The 12,491-nt window shown below is 38.0% G+C and overlaps 2 protein-coding genes across 11 annotated transcripts in view; one reads left to right on the top strand and one right to left on the bottom strand.

Annotated features, from left to right (window-relative positions):
- MED12L (mediator complex subunit 12L) overlaps window positions 1-12,491 on the top strand; it is a 362,689-nt gene that overhangs the window by 279,777 nt on the left and 70,421 nt on the right. For all 10 annotated transcript variants that reach the window (XM_024990948.2, XM_005201810.5, XM_059885773.1 and 7 more), the window contains 4 exons: window positions 2,255-2,402; window positions 9,041-9,159; window positions 9,791-9,934; window positions 10,760-10,923. In XM_024990948.2, coding sequence (XP_024846716.1) covers window positions 2,255-2,402; window positions 9,041-9,159; window positions 9,791-9,934; window positions 10,760-10,923 — 575 coding nt within the window. The remainder of the gene's footprint in view (window positions 1-2,254; window positions 2,403-9,040; window positions 9,160-9,790; window positions 9,935-10,759; window positions 10,924-12,491) is intronic.
- The window catches only part of P2RY12 (purinergic receptor P2Y12), a 52,255-nt gene that overhangs the window by 9,417 nt on the left and 30,347 nt on the right, over window positions 1-12,491 (bottom strand). The window lies entirely within an intron of this gene.

The raw sequence follows: 12,491 nt of genomic DNA, 5'->3' as shown, positions 1-12,491 counted from the left end.
AGTGCAGTTGAGGATGCTGAGAGCATTTCAGGTGGCAGGAGGAGACCAGCAAAGGAAGGAAGTGCTCAGCGCCTTTGGGAAATACTGAGTAGCAATGTGGTTGTAGGGCGCTTACCGGGGGAGGTGCAGTAATATGAATGGGCAGCAGGGGGTGCTGAATCTGATATGCCACTAAGCATTTTTACAGACATATCTCAGTTCTCACTCAAGCATTGTAATAAAGGAGGTGTTACCAGTTTTTAGGGGAAGAATCTGAGGCTCGAAAAGGCTCGTTATTCTGGACCATGGCTTTGGCAAGGGCATACCTTGGGTGCAGTCACAGCCCTCTCTTACCCTGATCTTAGGCTGTTACTTGATCAGTGTGGAGCCGTAGTACTCCGTGTCCATAGAACACATGGATCTTTCTAGGATACCTTCCTTCCTCTTCCCTGTTTGGGCTTCAAGCTCTGCAGATGCTGCTGGGATGACACTGAATCTGTACTCCTTAATCAGGGGACATTCATCCATGCATTTTTTCAGGGTTCGTAGTACCTTGTCTTGCTGTAGGTAGGTACTCTGTAAACAGCTGTTGCTAACATCTTTCCATCACCCCTCACACTCAAGTTTGCATCAGAACCACTTGACAGGTGACTTAACTGAAAACAATCACCAGGGCACATGACTGGTATCTGAATTTTGTACAGTTTCCTCATCGCCTTTCTGTTCCCTTTGTAGGGCTTATATTTATACATCCTACCAGACAAAAAGGAAGTATATCAGTGGAGGAACAACAAAATCAGAGATTAGTCAAGTAGCTCAGGTCATAGAGCTATAGGAATCACTGTCTGTGTTGACTTTATGCTGGGGTTAGGTCTGTCCATTGAGACTTTGGAAGAGATTATGCAACTCAGGGTATTAAATAACAGCTTCTAGAAAACACTGCTAGCTTTTTTTTTTTTTTAAGAAGGCAAATTTGAGCACTTAAAATAACATTTGGGGACGTGGTAGCAAGATAGATTGGCAGATTATGCAAATGTATGTTTCTGATAAAATGTTGTAAAGAAGGAAGCGATGCAAGAAGTGGTGCCTTGAATGCAGGCAGGTGAGAGAAAGACAGAATGACAAAAAGGGACTGAGAGAACAGTGACTGAGACTGAGAGGAAACAGGGTCCTTCCTCAAGACTGCAGAAGCAAAATGCTGCTTTGTGCAGAGCACACACATGGAGTGTACTCCATATTGAACATTAGTGTTCTTCAGGTCACAAGGACTCTGTTCTTTTTTGCAGCCACTGCTAATTTATATGCACAGAATACAGTCTGTTTTTCCTGGGACAAATCTTTCCCTCGTGTGAGCTTCTTAGGGATAGATACTATTAGTGATAGGAATTACCTCGCACGAGTAAATATGGGCAAATGTTAAGAAAAGAAGATGGGCTAAATGATAGAACTAGGAATTCTACCAAGAAAATTTAGGAATGTAGGATCAAAGAGAAAAGATTACATAGAAAAATTCAAAACCAGGCATAAGAGAGGACATATCTTAGATGATTTAACTTTGCTTAAGGAGTGTGTTTTTGTGATGCTCTGCCTTGGTAGTTCCCTCTCCTGTGTAGGAAAAACAGTGATGGAATCCACTGTGTTTGGGATGGGGGTGGGGTGGGGGAGGGAGGTGGTCCAGGAGAGGAAGGTGGTGTCAGAATGCGTTTGCATTTCCAGCTATTTTTCTCACACCTAATAAGACCATGCTGGCTTTTGTTTACACTTGGAAAGAAATATATGTTCCTGTGTCTTACACAGTCATGTTGGAAGTTAATGGAATTTTTTTTTTTTTTTAATAAAAGTACTTGAGGATCCTAGCAAAAATATAAACCATTTAAAAATGTTTACTGAATGTAGAAAGCCGAGCTTACTAAGAAATAACATTTTCCATAAGGATAAAAATATAGCTAGTATGTAATTAGGATGTGACATTAATACCATGTTAATCTTAAATAATCAAGAGTCAAAACTTACTCTGTAAGGTACGCCCACATCAACTGCTTCTATTAAGACTTCAGGTCAGTTGACACTGTGTTTTGTTTTTTTTTTTTTAAACTTTAGCAAGTTCCAAACTGGAAAAACAAGGGTGTTGCCAGTGGAGGTTGAGGTGAATTGAAAGGCGGGCCAGATGCCACCACCGCACGAGCCAGCATGGAGATGCTGTGGTTAGCGCATTTCATGTCCATGAACCCCGCCCTCTAAACAGGGCTTTCAAAATGCGTTTTCTCTTTTTCAGGATGAATCTTCAAGTCATGAATGTAACCAGCGCACAATCCTTCTTTATGGAGTGGGAAAAGAGCGTGACGAAGCCAGACATCAGCTGAAGAAGATTACCAAAGATATTTTGAAAATCCTAAATAAGAAGAGCAACACAGAGACAGGGGGTAAAGAGCCCTCACGCATTTGCCCCCATTTGCTCTCTTGTCTTCTGCCTTAGCAGTCTTTATCAAAGTCATACGTGGCATGGTCAGCAGTGTTTCCTCCCCCAGATGACTGTTACATTGAAATATGAATAAGCACATTGAAATTTTAAGGCCTTGATTCCATTTATAGTTACATATTCCATTTATTTATAGGCACCATTTAAAATGGTGCCTTCCATGGATAGATAGAGGTAATTTTTACTTGCTCCTCTTTTTTTTCATATTTCCCAAATTTTCTGCAATAGTCATATATAAAGTATTAAAAGAACTTCCCTGATGGCTCTGAAGGTGAAGAATCCTCCTGCAATGCAGGAGACACAGGATATGTGGGTTCAGTCTCTGTGTTGGAAAGATCCCCTGGAGAAGGAAATGGCAACCACTCCAATATTTTTGCCTGAAAAATCCCATGGACAGAGGAGCCTGGCGGGCTACAGTCAAAAGGTCACAAAAAGTTGGACATGACTGAGTGTGCATATGTGATAAAGTATGAAAAAATGGAAAACCCTTAGTCTGGAAGAGGTCTGTTCCCCTAATTCCATCCTTTTCTCAAGCTTGCAGTTGGCTCATCATATTTTTGTTGTTGTTTAATCACTCAGTCATGTCAGACTCTTGGCAACCCCATGGACTTTAGCCCATGAGGCTTCTTTGTCTATGGGATTTTCCAGGCAAGAATACTGGAATAGGTTGACATGTCCTCCTCCAAGGGGGTCTTCCTGACCCAGGGATAGAACCCACGTCTCCTGCATTGGCAGGCGTATTCTCACCACTGAGCCACCAGGGAAGCCTCATCATATTTACATGATAATTGAAATTCGTGACAGTGCAGTGACTGATCTTTTCTTATGTTATTCAGAAGAATAGGTGCAATAGGTAGTGGAGGCTACTTGCATTTCCAAGCAATTTCTGTTAAGAATAAAACGGTCTTTGCTCCATAATGACTTGGAATGCTCTTTCCTCAGTGTTTTTACATGGTTCCTACAGTGAAGCTATGCCTTTGTATTATGTCACCTTATTGCACAACTGGAATTTTGTAATTATCCGGTTCACATTGGCCTAATTACCCTTCCCAAAGTTTATTTTATTAGATAGTCATGTGGTTTACAATGTGCTATCGTTTTGTATGCTCCACTACCACCAGTGGTGTTTATTTCTCTTTTACTTAGGTAATACACTGGGAAGAAAGTTTGGACTTTCCCTATGAAAATAGCTCACTTCCTACACCTGGCATAAACCACCTCTAGGAATTCCACTTTGTTGTTCACTACAAAATAAATACTGTTTTATGAACCTTTTCCCAGAGGATCCAGTCTTAGGACTTTAACTGAACGAAATACTGAGGCTTGTCCACAGTAGATCTTTCCTACAGAAAATTTAGATATAACCAACGCAAATAGCTCTCTTTCCTCTCCATCATTAAGGGTGCAGATGCAGAAACAAGGTAGGAGGGTGGCATGTTTTTCAGTCTTAAAAGTGTGTTTTGGGCATCTGATGTATTAGAACTCAATGGGACAGCTGCCTTCGTGTTATTTACATAAGATTCCCCAACTCTCTTCTGTGGCCACATAAGGAGCTAGTGCTGTAGGAGCTCCATGAGGTGGTGGAAGGGAAATGAAACCTGTTGCCATTATCGAGATTGTGAGGAGGGGGAAGAACTGCTCTAAAAAAACTGTCGATCTGCTATTTTTCTGTTTTCTCTATTAAAGAAAAGAGGAAATAGTCTGAATTTCGAAGCTCAGCAGCTGGCTGGCAAAATGTATCCGAAACTACTTTTTTGTATATTTGGGAATGTGATGGACACTTTCTCTTTAGGAGGTTCAGTAATACATGCTTTTCCTAAATTAATTTTAGCAAGTCTTTCCAGATCCTGTGGAATGTTTGGTGTTGGAAGGCTGAGGGGTAAGACAAGGAAGGAAGCACTGTGGTGTCCTTTTCTGCTGAGTCCACTTCCTTTCTTTACAAAGAGTTTTTTTAAAATGTTCAGCTATCATCTGTCCTATCTTTGGATTAGTCTCTTAAATAGTCAGTTCTTGCTTATGAACTCACCAGGAGATCATTGTTCTTCCCGCTAATTTTTGAGATATTCCAGTACTAGAGGCACCGCTGAGGAGAGGGGCATCTTCATTGCGGATTTTTTCTTTCCCACATTCTAAATAAAACTCCTCATCAATCAGAAATATGCTTGTTAATTTGGGATAGCGAGCTGCCTTCTGCTAAGAAGTCTTATGTTTAAGTCACTATGTAAACACTAGCATTGATATGCTGGTGAGACCAGAAAACAGGTAGTGTTAGCATGTGTTTGCTTTCTGGTTACAAATAGAAACGTGGCTTTGAGGAACTTACTAGGTATGCTCTCGGATCAACCAGACTTTGCCTGGGAGGGTGGGGTGGATTCATAATCTAATGTTGAAATGACATTTCAAGTCGAAATAGGCAAGTCTCATTCTACATTTACATTCACAGGTCATCTTTGGGTATGAATTTGCAGACCACTAATGAAGTTTATCATAACAACAAAAGCCCAAACTTCTAAGATTAGAGATTCAGTATATGTGCTGCTGAAGTGAGCACCAGGATTAGAGTTGTTTTAAAAAATGGAAAACCAAAATTAAGCCACAGAAGAGCAATAATATATATTTTGAAAGCAAATGAACATAAAACAGATGAAAATCTATGAATTGCTATTATATTATTGCTTATGTAAACGTCATTAAAATATTCCTTTGAGAACCAACAGTAATTTCTTAAATTTTTCTTTCACTTGGCTATGTGTAAGTAAATAGAGCCTATTAATATAGACAAACCAATAAAGAGGCTTTTTTGAGTTCTCATACTGGGTCTTCATCCTCAATTCTGTTACTTTTTTTGATGACACACTTGGTTTTGGTACCAAGAAAGACTGAAAAAATATATTAACTTCACTTCCAAAGCTCATGGTATCCAAGACTAGTGGTGTAAGCTTTCAGTCTTGGATCAGTGATGTTGGTAAGTGAAAAATTAAAAACGTGAATATTTTAAACACACTTATGACCTGTGAGCAGTTATATTGAAGGCAATATAACTTAATTTGTACCTTTGAGAATAGATATTGAAAAACTAGTAGGTTTCATGAACTTCTTTATTCTTATTCTTTGCATTATATTTGGTGTTATTTGGCAAAAGTTACACATAATCTTGTACCTTATTTTATTCAGCACATTTTGATTCTCTGTTTATTTGTTTTAGGAAATAAAACAACCTAGGTGTTTTGCTTGTCTTTTGCCCCTAAACCATACTTGCTTGTTGTTGAAATAGAAATCTCCTTTCTTCCTAATGTTGTTTTTAAAACATTTGCTATTACATTTGCCATTAGCAAGCCGTTTCAGTTCAGTTCAGCCACTCAGTCGTGTCCGACTCTTTGTGACCCTATGAACCACAGCACGCCAGGCCTCCCTGTCCCATCACCAACTCCCAGAGTCCACCCAAACCCATGTCCATTGAGTCGGTGATGCCATCCAACCATCTCATCCTCTGTCTTTCCCTTCTCCTCCTGCCCTCAATCTTTCCCAGCATCAGGGTCTTTTCAAATGAGTCAGCTCTTTGCATCAGGTGGCCAAAGTATTGGAGTTTCAGCTTTAACATCAGTCCTACCAATGAACACCCAGGACAGATCTCCTTTAGGATGGACTGTTGGATCTCCTTGCAGTCCGAGGGACTCTCAAGAGTCTTCTCCAACACCACAGTTCAAAAGCATCAATTCTTCGGCACTCAGCTTTCTTTATAGTCCAACTCTCACATCCATACATGACTACTGGAAAAACCATAACCTTGACTAGACAGACCTTTCTTGACAAAGTAATGTCTCTGCTTTTTAATGTGCTATCTAGGTTGGTCATAACTTTCCTTCCAAGGAGTAAGCGTCTTTTAATTTCATGGCTGCAGTCACCATCTGCAGTGATTTTGGAGCCCCCCAAAATAAAGTCTGACACTGTTTCCACTATTTCCCTGTCTATTTGCCACGAAGTGATGGGACCATATGCCATGATCTTAGTTTTCTGAATGCTGAGCTTTAAGCCAACTTTTTCACTCTCCTCTTTCACCTTCATCAAGAGGCTCTTTAGTTCTTCTTCACTTTCTGCCATAAGGGTGGTGTCATCTGCATATCTGAGGTCATTAATATTTCTCCCAGAAAACTTGATTCTAGCTTGTGCTTCCTCCAGCCCAGCGTTTCTCATGATGTACTCTGCATAGAAGTTAAATAAGCAGGGTGACAATATACAGCCTTGACGTACTCCTTTTCCTATTTGGAACCCGTCTGTTGTTCCATGTCCAGTTCTAACTGTTGCTTCCTGACCTGAATACAGGTTTCTCAAGAGACAGGTCAGGTGGTCTGGTATTCCCATCTCTTTCAGAATTTTCCACAGTTTATTGTGATCCACACAGTCAAAGGCTTTGGCATACTCAATAAAGCAGAAATAGATGTTTTTCTGGAACTCTCTTGCTTTTTCCATGATCCAGCAGATGCTGGCAATTTGATCTTTGGTTCCTCTGCCTTTTCTGAAACCAGCTTGAATATCTGGAAGTTCATGGTTCACGTATTGCCGAAGCCTGGCTTGGAGAATTTTGAGCATTACTTTACTAGCGTGTGAGATGAGTGCAATTGTGCAGTAGTTTGAGCATTCTTTGGCATTGCCTTTCTTTGGGATTGGAATGAAAACTGACCTTTTCCAGTCCTGTGGCCACTGCTGAGTTTTCCAAATTTGCTGGCATATTGAGTGCAGCACTTTCATAGCATCATCTTCCAGGTTTTGAAATAGCTCCACTAGAATTGCATCACCTCCACGAGCTTTGTTCGTAGTGATGCTTCCTAACGCCCACTTCACTTCTCATTCCAGCATGTCTGGCTCTAGGTCAGTGATCACGCCGTCATGATTATCTGGGTCATGAAGATCTTTTTTGTACAGTTTTTCTGTGTATTCTTGCCATCTCTTCTTAATATCTTCTGCTTCTGTTAGGTCCATACCATTTCTGTCCTTTATTGTGCCCATCTTTGCATGAAATGTTCCCTTGGTATCTCTAATTATCTTGAAGAGATTTCTAGTCTTTCCCATTCTATTGTTTTCCTCTATTTCTTTACATTGATCACTGAGGAAGGCTTTCTTATCTCTCCTTGCTATTCTTTGGAACCCTGCATTCAAATGGGTATATCCTTCCTTTTCTCCTTTGCTTTTCACTTCCCTTCTTTTCACAGCTAGTAAGGCCTCCTCAGACAGCCATTTTGCTTTTTTGCAGTTCTTTTTTTATTGGGTCTTGATAGTCTTTTTCTTGATGGTTTTGATTCCTGTCTCCTGTACAATGTCATGAGCCTCTGTCCATAGTTCATCAGGCCCTCTGTCTGTCAGATCTAGGCCCTTAAATCTGTTTCTCACTTCCACTGTATAGTCATAAGGGATTTGATTTAGGTCATACCTGAATGGTGTCATGGTTTAGTTTAGTGTAATCTTTCTTAAATACAAAAATCTGTAAAACGACCTTTGTTCCCTGAAATTAAACTTTCCCATGTAAGATGATGTGTGAGGAGGCTTTTGTTTCAGTAGCATTTGACTACTTAGAATCATAGTGTTGAAAGAGAACCTTGAGATCATACAGTACAGCATTTTCTTGGTTTTAGATTTGTGTTTGTAAGTACATATATTAAAAAATGTTTTAAAATAGGACCTAATTATTTCTGGGTCTTATCCTCAGAGCTGTCAATTACAAGAGAATTGTAATTCATAGTATTTCTTACTTTTAATTTTTGCAAACTTCTCTATGTTAAATTGATAAAGTTATCACTTTTTTAGTAATGTGGACAGATTTAGTTCTTTCCTGTCCCCTAAAAAGTTAAGGATTGTGTAGATTTCCCTTTTTATACACTACATTGTTAGACAGTCTCCTAACAAGATGGCAGTGGAGTTTTCTGTTATATTCATTTGAGCCTAGGTGATTTTTTTCCCCATTCAATGTTGATATCATATTTTAAAAGTCAATGAGTAAGAAATATTTAAGGAGGGATTTCTCATTAATCCTGGAGAAGGGAATGGCAACTCATCCGGTATTCTTATCTGGAGAATTACATGGAGAGAAAAGCTTGGTGGGGCTAGGGCTGTGGTCGCGAAGAGTCAGACACGACTGAGCAACTATCATTTCTCATTAATAGCCAAAATTTAAGTATATTACATAAATGAGAATGGTTAATGTTTAGAAAATAATTAGAATTACCTCATCAATATGGATCAATCTCAGAAGAATACTACTGAATGAAAGATGAGGGATATAAAAGTATATATCATATGATTCCATTTGTATAAAGTGAGCAACACTAATCTGAGCCATTAGAGGGCAGGCTCTTGGTTCTCTGGGGCGGGGAAGTGACTGCAGGGAACCTGAGAGGGCTTCTAGGGTTTTGGTATGTGATTTTGTTATTTGAGTTTCATTACATGAATTAATTTCTTTTGTAGAAATTCAGTGAGTCTGTACCCTTTTCCATATGTGTGTTATAGTTCAGTAAAAAAAGGATCTCTGAAAAAGGTCAAGAGCTTCAATTAAATGAAAAATAATGTATCTACTATGTGTTTGTTTAGTTGGAGATGAAGGACAGAAAGCCAGGAAGAGCAAACAGGAAGCATTTCCGACCCTGGAGACTGTGTTCACAAAACTTCAACTCCTTTCATATTTTGATCAGCATCAAGTGACATCTCAGGTAGCCATTAAAGCTGATTTATTATGGAGCTGGGATAGTTCCTGAAATCTCTTTCGTGCAATATGTGTCTTCAGCCTTCCTTGTTTTATAAATGCATTTTTAAAACCTATTTGGAGGTGTCTTAAAACTGTTGAGTAGTTCAGTTTCAAGTGTCAGTTTACTTTTCTCAGAGGATTAATTTTTATCCAGAAATACTTTTACCTTGTGATAACAATCAGCACTACATAAAGTAATCTCTAATGTAATACTTACATTATTACATTTTGTGTCCTGCATTGCTGATTGATAAGGGAGAAGTCTGTTGATGACTGAAACAAAGTACTTTGCAATTGGGAAGAAACCAAATCCATAGGTAGTCAAAGGGATATCTGGAAATTAATTAAGCATTTATAGTTCTACCTTTAGGAGACTTAGGTCAAAATCGTAATGACAACTTGTCTTATTTCTTCAGATTATATTTGTTTTAAGGATATTATTTGATTTGTACTGATTTTCTTTTCTGTAAAAATATGTTTCAACTTCTAAGTGGAATCATGTATAAATTCACATTTCTTACCTCCCAAAATTAAAATAATACATAAAAGTTACTTGGAATATTGGTCTTCTAATTACTTTCACTTTTTTCACATAGATTTCTAACAATGTGCTAGAACAAATCACAAGCTTTGCATCAGGAACATCATACCATCTCCCATTGGCTCACCACATTCAGCTCATCTTTGATCTCATGGAGCCAGCACTTAATATTAATGGACTCATTGACTTCGCAATACAGGTATCAAAGGCATCCTGCCTTTTAGCAAAGCAAACCTACTAGGCATTGTCCAGTTTACAGTGAGCCACCCCGTGCAGTTCTGTACAGTTGAGACATTCTGAGTCAACAGTATCTAACTAGCAGCTATGTCCATAATTTTCAATTAAATATAATTGGTGTTAAAATATAATAGTAAAAAAGTGAGAGTTTTGACTGTATTTCTTATTTGTCTTCTGTTGTTTTGCTTAGGGAAAGGTGAAAATTTGTTTGCTGTTTATAATAGAGTATATTTAATGTAAGAACAAAAAATATGAAACATTGATTTGTTCCACTATTTTTCGTGTACACATACTTGAGTTCTTTTGTTAGTATATATTGTTAGTGAATAGAAATAAAACATATCTTTTACTTATTCTGTTGGAGGTGTTAGCTTTGTTAATAATAAGAAAATACTGATGAATAATTTCCATTTATTGAAAATGACGTGTAAATGGAAAAAAATCAAGAGGCTAGGGGTGTTTTTTCCTGAAATTATCCAGTCCAGAACTTTGGACCACCATACAATTTTGGCAACTATTTCAGTATTGAATCCCTCTTCATGGCATGGACCATGATGCCCAGGCAGAAGGAAAAGTATAATTTTGATAAAGGATTAAAAGTAAAAGCCATTTAATTGCCTGAGATACTGCATTGGTGGTTTTATATGTATATAATCCTGTGGCAGAACAAGAAAGGAGATCAAGCAGTTTTAGGATGACTCAGTATATCCAGAGTGTGTAAAAATTAATGTTGTTTCCTATTTGTTCTGGCAGCTACATGTTTATTCGATCGTTTTGCCTTTTGCAGCTCCTGAACGAACTGAGTGTTGTGGAGGCAGAACTGCTCCTGAAGTCCTCCAGCCTGGCAGGAAGCTACACGACAGGACTGTGTGTCTGCATCGTGGCTGTTCTCAGGCGTTACCACAGTTGTCTGATCCTGAATCCTGATCAGACAGCCCAGGTGTTTGAAGGGTTGGTATATCCTAAAATGTGTAATGTGGCTTTTTTTAAGAAGCTTTATTTTAAAATAATAACTTAATATAAAGTTTGAAAGAAGAACAAAGGCCTTCCTATATAACCTGTTCACAGATTTAACGACAGAATGTGTATTTGTGATAAAGTTTTATAATGTCTTTAAAGGAAAAATAGTACTGTTTGTTCCATAAAAAGATGCATAGTTAAAGAATGCTTGTTCCAGGAAGCGTTTAACAGAACGATGATAAAAGCGTAGAAAGCCTGCCTGCCTACTTCTCTCTCCCTAGTTACTGTCATCTCTATTGACCAGAATCCTGAATTATTATTATTATTGGTGAATATGTGGTTGCTTCTTTGTTCATGTAATTTCAGTTTCTATTTGGAGAATCCAACTCCAAATAAGCTTTGAATACATACCATCTTACAGATTTAATTTTCAATTTCATTTCTTTTATAAATTAAAGGAAAATTTTGATGAGTTAATCTAGCATAAATGACTTTTTGATTCTTAGTCTTTTTCGGTTTGGATGAATTGTAGGCTAAGGTTTTCTCTTCTACCACTGGAGAAGTTGGGCTAAGTCATTACATCACTACCATTAGGGGCTAAAATTAATGGGACCAGAGAAGTATAATGAGCTGTCAAAACACTTATTCTGAGCTCTTTTTTGTCCACTACAGACTTCTTTCTCTGGGCTTTATGTATATGTAAAAGAAAGGCAACCTCTTTTTCTTTTTCTTCCGTTTTTCCTCCTGGGCTCAAAAGACAAACATGGAGTTCTTTGGTTTCACCGTGCTTTTTTTGGGTAATCCAGCACATGTCATCTATCTATTCTAGAGTGGCATCTATTTAACAGCAGCTTTTGGAGGGAAGAGGAAATGCTACCACATTAATTCTACACATAGGTTTTTAAATTTTTAACTATTCTTTGAAGTCTTAAAGATGTTTCTGTAATAACCATATAAGTAAAAAAAAAACCAGAACAAAGTAAATCCAATTATTGTTACATTCAGTTCATATAAGAGGCTGTCTCCTAACTACATGTGCTTTTCTTTAACTGCATTTCCCAAGATGAAACATTTTTACTTTAAAGTTGAAGTACATTTTTGACTAGAGTTTTGGCTTAAGTAGAGTTTTTGCTTTTAGACTTTTGCTGACATTGAACTTGATAACAAGTATTTCTGTGCCTCTTCTCTATTTGCAGCCCTCCTCACCTAGCAAATACTATCTTATTATTTGAAGACACCTCATTTAATATCTTCTTAATCTTTCCTTCAAGTTTGTCTCTCCTCTTCTGGCCTCTTTCTTCAGTTTTTTCTCTGTGACCAGAGTCAGCAGAATTTTTTTTCTCTGTTGAGCCAGTTAAATATTTTAGCCTTGATGAACTGTAAGTTTTCTCTTCATATGAGAGAAAAGCCACAGATAATAAACACTTAGATTATTACTAAGTGGCATCTGAAACATCCCTGATATTCTTAAATGTAAGAAAATAGCTGCCTTAGAATCCAGAAAATAGAGAACTATTTTACAGCCCTCAACTACCCTGTGGAGTTGAATAATTAGCACC

Source organism: Bos taurus, chromosome 1, assembly GCF_002263795.3.
Source record: "Bos taurus isolate L1 Dominette 01449 registration number 42190680 breed Hereford chromosome 1, ARS-UCD2.0, whole genome shotgun sequence".
Lineage (NCBI taxonomy): Eukaryota > Metazoa > Chordata > Mammalia > Artiodactyla > Bovidae > Bos > Bos taurus.
The sequence above is the reverse complement of the archived record's forward strand: the minus strand, read 5'-3'. Positions and strand labels throughout refer to the sequence as shown.